The 6,468-nt window shown below is 41.6% G+C and overlaps 1 protein-coding gene across 2 annotated transcripts; it reads right to left on the reverse strand.

Moving 5' to 3' along the window:
• Nucleotides 1–792: 792 nt before the first annotated feature.
• Nucleotides 793–6,084, reverse strand: TTC32 (tetratricopeptide repeat domain 32). 2 transcript variants are annotated; one of them, XM_035000644.1, is made up of 3 exons: nt 4,893–5,193; nt 1,797–1,963; nt 793–1,059 (listed from the first exon to the last, which is right to left on the reverse strand). In XM_035000644.1, the coding sequence occupies exons 1-3, from the start codon at nt 4,967–4,969 to the stop codon at nt 932–934; spliced, it is 372 nt and encodes a 123-aa protein (XP_034856535.1). In that variant the 5' UTR covers nt 4,970–5,193; the 3' UTR covers nt 793–931. The 2 variants fall into 2 exon arrangements, with proteins under 2 accessions (XP_034856535.1, XP_034856534.1); XM_035000643.1 differs by lacking the exon at nt 4,893–5,193 and adding an exon at nt 5,210–6,084 and having other exon boundaries at nt 798–1,059.
• Between the last annotated feature and the right edge of the window lie 384 nt (nt 6,085–6,468).

The following is a 6,468-nucleotide window of genomic DNA, read 5'->3' on the forward strand; positions in this document are numbered from 1 at the left end:
CACACATAAAAGAATATCTTGAAGGCACATAACAAAGGTATTATTTAGTAAATCAGAAATTTAGAATCTGTGTAATGCCTAAAGTTTTGACCAGTTATTTCCAGTAATAAAGAGAAAAATAAGTATCTGGGTTCTAATCACCAAGTGCTGATTCTGACCTTCAGTGATTTTATTTTTTTCTGACAAAGGATGAAGAATCACTGAATCCAAGAAACCAAATAAATTCTTTTACGGAGTTGGGTTTTTTGGGTTTTGTTTTTTGCTTTTTGTTTTTTTCGTATTACATCTGACCCCAGTCAAGAGTAAGGGAAAGAGAAGAGAAGCCAAAAGAAGGGGCGCCTGGGTGGCTCAGTCCAGATGTCAAATTTTTTAAATAAAAAGTTGGGAATGAAAATAACAAAAAATATAGTTTTACAGAAGAAAATGCTACACATTTCTTTAAATATTTCACTGCAATAACATACAACTATGCATTGATATTATTTATTTACACTTTATGAAAAGCACACTTATTCAACATAGTTACTCAATCTGAAATTAACTACTTTATTTTTATTTATTTTTTTTTTTTTTAAGATTTTATTTATTTGCAAGAGAGACAATGAGAGACAGAGAGCATGAGAGGGAGGAGGGTCAGAGGGAGAAGCAGACTCCCTGCCGAGCAGGGAGCCCGATGCGGGACTTGATCCCGGGACTCCAGGATCATGACCTGAGCCGAAGGCAGTCACTTAACCAACTGAGCCACCCAGGCGCCCTGAAATTAACTACTTTAAATAGATTAACTTTCAGTGTTAATGCATGTATCTCTTTATCTTAAATATAAATCAAAATAGCTCAATACCTACTTTACATTATAAGGAATGAGATGCCAGGCATTATAAGGATTATGAGTCAATATTTTAATTAGGTTAAAACTTGCAATAAATTTTTTTCAATAATTTCTTCTTTGTTTTTCTTCTTTGTCTAGAATAGTCTGTTTTAAGCTCAAAGTAGCATCTTGAAATCCAGGATTTAAGTCTAATACCTTCTTGAAATCTTCCAAAGCATCATCAAAGTATCCTGTACCAGAACCCAAAAAATGAAAAAGAATAATAAAACTGAGTATTTTTATACATAATTCATAACAAAGTTCAGATGCACATGCTTTTATATTTATGAGCTTTCAACCACACCTAGTAAAGGATTTTTTCCTCCTAATACCGACATATGGATGTGTATATCAAAGAAATTTTGCATGCCCTTGTAGAATAATTAAAATTAAAATTTTAAATTAGCTTTAAATGAACACTTAAAATTAGCTCTGGGTTTATTTCTTGAGATTTAACAGGGAAATAGCATAAATCATCATAAAATCTCAACAAAATCCTATCACCTATTTTACACGATTACAGTACAATTAAGCAACAGGAAATTAGTATTCTTTTTAACACTTTAAAAAAGAAACAATACCTACAGTCCCTTTAATCCAAAGATCTAAAACCCCTTCACTTCATATTGTCTTGTGTGCCTTTAAAAATTTTAACTCAGAAAAGTTTCACAGGTGGTCGGTCATCCGCACTGTCCTCAAAGTAATGGGGTCACCCTCATCCGGCGCCCGGTCCAATCCCCACCCCAGGGCTCCACTGTGGTCTGTAAAGCCTACCAGAAGCCTAAAATAAATGCTTCCTTTGTTCCGGGCTCTACACCCAAATTTTACATGACTTTAAGATTTGATGATTACTACATTAGTTTCACATTTGAGAGCTCTGAATTCATAAAATATAGACCAGGGCAAAAGGGAAAAAAAAAATTCTTACCCAGCCTATACAGTATCAACCCTCTGTTGTAATAGGGAACTTCAAAAGTGGGTCGGACTTGTGTGGCAGCTGTATAGTCATCCAGGGCTTCATAAAAATCAACCCTGCAGTACTTGATTTGCCCCCGGTTGTTATATGCAGTAGCCAAATCCTCAGGGCTGTATTTGCTTTAAACAAAAAGTTCACATTAAAAACATGTGTTAGCAAATTCCTCTCGTTTCCACCTTCATTCTCTTTTGGGTTTTGTCAACCTTCGTAGCCCGTAACATGTGGTATCTACGCTGAAAAACCAAGCTGAAGAAACGAAGTGCAAAGAAATAAGGCAGTGGAATGAATTTTTGCTTAATCCCATGATCTACTTCGTAGCAGCACTACCCTGTCGGTCCGAAAAACACATTAATTCTATAACGTGTTCAGAGCCCTCGTGCAATGTCAACTTGTTTTGTAGAATTCAATATTCAAAAGACTGTTCATTTTCTAAGCACGCACCAGCAGGGCAAAGAAGACAGATCAAATTCATGCTGAGCAAGGAGGAAAAGCCAGCCCAGAGCTCCAGTTTGCAATGGACATATCACAAAGTGAATCATCAATGTTATTCTCAAAGTTCTAAGTGATCCCACCAAAAATGAGATTTTAAATCACTTTTCACCAGTAAAGAAATACAAGTTGACCGCAAATCAAGATTCAACATGCTGTCGCCCAAGGAGGGGATAGAGCTGCCTTCCCTCCCGTCTTAGCTGGGATCGCCCCCAAGGCGACACTGGCCTCCTGCGAGGAGGACATCGGGGCTCAGGTTCATTCTGGGGGTCCTGTGTGCCCAATGCGCTCTGCTTCTGAAGGCTCCAGAGGCTGCCCTGGGAGCTCTGAGTGGGCGGGGTCTCCAGTAAGGGCAGCTCTGACCAGCCACCGGCTCAGCAGGTCACCCCTCCCCTGCCAGACGATTCGTCTGCACAGAGAACACGAACGGACTCTACTCTGTGTCAGACAAATTCTGTTTTCCTTTCCTTTTTTCCAAAGGGATTCTCACATTTGAACCATAGAGAAAAGGCACAGGCTACCCTCATCTGTCATTTCTTCATTATGCCCCCTAGTGCAAAGTACGGTCCTCAGAAAAGATCAAGGCTGCCGTCCATGCTAGTAAAAAGGGACTTCTATTAGTATCTAGACCCTTGAGATCTGACAGGCACAGCAACCACTGCTACCACAAGAGGTCCTCACAGGGGTCCCCTTCAAGTCTAAGTTCACTAACGATGGACAGAACTACTGCAACACGAGAAAACTTGTCTGTGGGAGCTAGGACAGACTGGGTGCAAGAATACTTCTGGACGCTGCTAGCACTAGCTGTAACCCCCGTAAAGGGTTTTAAGAACACTGCAGCCTCGGGACTCCAGAAAGATTTTAGACATTCAATTTTTAAGCTTCAAAACTTTGTTATGAGTTTCTTATATTCAGAGGATTATAGAAAGTTCGGTTTAGAATTAGATCTCATTACAACAAATTCTAAAAGCCTACTTTTCACATAGAAACTATTTCATATTTTAAAGATGTGGGTTAATCATTGAAGCCGAAATGTTTTTGATAATATTAAGATTTCTGTAATGATACTATTTATCATGCTAGAATTTAACTTCCTAACACAAATGTGGATTTTTTTGCATTTGCAAACTTGAGCAAAAAAAAAATCTGAAAGGCTGTACTTTGGGATATGAAAAGAAAATGTTATAAACCATTCAGTGACAGGCATACAAAAATTGCAAATGCTTCTTCAAAATGGTTCAGTGACCCATTATTTTAAAAAATAAATTTAAGCTAAAAGGTATTTTTAAGGAAAAAAATCTGAAATGACAGAATCCATTTTAAATTCATGAGTTCCTAGAAGAATTTCAGAACTATAAGGAAATTGGAAGGTTCATTCAGGCAGGCTGAGCAACCTTCTAGCAAACCATGGAGGTTTTCTTCCCTGCGTTGGGAAGAGGCAGATACTGTATCTACTATAAACACATACTGGTGCTCTTAGGCTGAATGTGCAAAGGAGACTAGATGGTGTCAGTGTATCTGTTGCTGATGAATACTTTTTGAAACCTATTAGCTTGAAATTATAGAAAACTACATTTTCTATGTTTACTAATCTTTTTGGGGGGGGCTGGGGGGGAGGCTCAGGGGATGGTCTTATTGCCTGTTCAGAAATTTCTATTAACTGTTACCTTGGTGTATTATCAAAACATGAAAGCAATTTTATTTTTCTGGTTTAATTCCACATGAGTTTAACAAACAGGAGAAGAATTGTAAGCCTCACGCAAAAGACAAGCTGACATCCTGTCAAGAAAAACCAAATCCTTGAAGGGAGAGAAGAGTGATGGTGCAGATGATTCAAAACCGTCAAACAGCTGTTCATTCCACTCCTCTCTGTTCTTTCTCATCCTAGCCCACATCACTCCATCAAGAAGAACAAAGGCAAAATTTGGAGGACCAACAAATGCTACACATCCAGGCATAAATCCAAGGCACTTTGGGCAAGCAGGTATTAGCAGGTGAAGTCGCTAGTATCACAATAAGAAAGACAGTATTCTATGCTTTCTAACAAAAACACACAGCACCACCTAACATATGCTCGTCGTAATACTGGATCTGAATTGGATCAAACCTCAGGCTTTAACTACCAACTCACAAGCAGTGTAGGAGACAAGGGACCGTATTAAATGACATCAGGGGGATGAATTCAGCAAATCCAAAATATGGGGAACTCTCAAGACACAGGACTGGCTTCCTCAACAAACTTCAAGGGGAAAAAAGGGGGAGCCTTACAGATTAAGAGACCTGGTGTGCATCCTGACTTGAACAAACTGCTAAAAAAAAAAACCACATCAGCCAAACAAAAACGTTATTAATCTATCAGGAACCAACACTGACTGCATATTTCATATCAAGCAATCACGTAATAATAATGATACTGTGGCTGTTTCCGTAAGAATCCTTAATATTTAGAAATGCATTTTGAAATATCCATGGATGAATGCGTGGGTGAAATGGTAGTATTTAGGCCGAGTGATATCCTCCCCCCACTACACACACACACACAAGTGAAAAACGAAACACCCTTGCGGTGAGGTGGTGGCTGGAGTCGCGGTCCCATGTACTAGCGAGTCACCTCGCCGTCTCCAGGTCTCAGACATCCGCCCGCTAAAATGACAGGTGGAAAAGCCCTATCCGCTCTAAGTCTTGCGTCAGAGTGAGTAACGTAGTTAAGACCCCCGCGGGGGAAGGCAGCCGGCGCCCCTCGCCGCCCTTCTGGAAAGACAAACAGTCCGCGCATTGCGTCCTCGGCGCCAGACAGCTCCGGTGGCTGACCGAGGGACCCGACGACCCCTGCCTCCCCCCGGAGGCGCCGCTGCCCCACTTCTCGCGATAGTTACCTCCCGGGCGCCGCTCCCACGGAGCCTGCACAGGCGCACTGGCGAATGTAAGCGGAGTACAGGGCTTCGGCTTCCGCGTATTCGCCCTTCTTGAAGTGAGCTTGGGCGAGCGCGAACGTTGCGTGGCTTTGTTGCCCTTGCTGCCCGTCCATGGCGGTCAGAGGCCTAGCGTTCCGTGTAGAAAGGGGGTTGACTTCTGGGCGTTTAGAGGCGGCGCCACAGAGCCACTTCCGCACTCCCGGGATTTAATTTGACCGCAAAACCTGGGCGCTTAGCAAAAGGGGAAGTTTGTGCCTTCGGAGGACCCATCATCTCGCGAGATGAGTCCCACGGTGCTGGCCGGGAACTCAGGCGGCCCGGGGAAGTCTGACCCACTCCTCTGAAGTGCGGTCTGTTGTTACTGCTGGTTCCGCCTGCTTCCTCTTCCAGAAGAGCAGTAGATTGATGGGCCCAAACTGGTTTCCAGGTCCGTTGACTGATGTTGCGAAGAGCTTGTCCTTTGTTACAGCGAGTTGAGCGAGTTGCGGGGGAGGGAGCCTCACCATGCCGGAAGCAGAAGGAAGCTTGGTTTGTCTCGTGAATGGCTCAGGGGCCCGCAGATTCATTGTAGCGCCCCGGGGGTTCCAGCGCCCACTCTTAGCGAACCACCTGGTAGAGGGTGGCCGCCGTTACTCCGAGACACTGTGTAAATCCCTCGAGCTTACGAATTCCGATGACCATTTATTAGCTCCAAGAGCCTAGATTGCACACTTCTTGAACCTCTGGAATAGTGTAAGGATCCATTAAATAATATTTTGTGCTGACAGTCTGTTATGTTAGTTTACATTCCCTGGCTGTCAATGCCAAAGGGAAACCCAGATAGTAATTTATTAAGTACAGTATGTTTAAGTAAGAATTACCTAAAAAGCAATCCAGAGAAGGAGATTAAGGAAACAATTCTAATTTATAATAGCATCAAAAAGGAATAAGATGTTTCGGAATTAACGAAGAAGTGAACGACTTGTACAATGTAAACTACAAAACAGTGCTGGAAAAAATTACACATAAATAAATGGAAAGACATCCTTTGTTCAAGTTAAAGGGACCATTAAGTTAAAGGGAATCCATTTTAAAATCCCAATGATGTTTTTACAGAAATACAAAAAATCCATCTTAAAGTTAATATGGAATTTCAAGGGATCCCAAACAGCCAAAAACAATTTTGAAAATAACAAAGAATACTCACGTCCTGATTTTGAAACTTAACTACAAAGCTACAG

The sequence above is a fragment of the Mirounga leonina genome, unplaced genomic scaffold (assembly GCF_011800145.1).
Source record: "Mirounga leonina isolate KUSES-001 unplaced genomic scaffold, KU_Mleo_1.0 Mir_125, whole genome shotgun sequence".
Classification (NCBI taxonomy): domain Eukaryota; kingdom Metazoa; phylum Chordata; class Mammalia; order Carnivora; family Phocidae; genus Mirounga; species Mirounga leonina.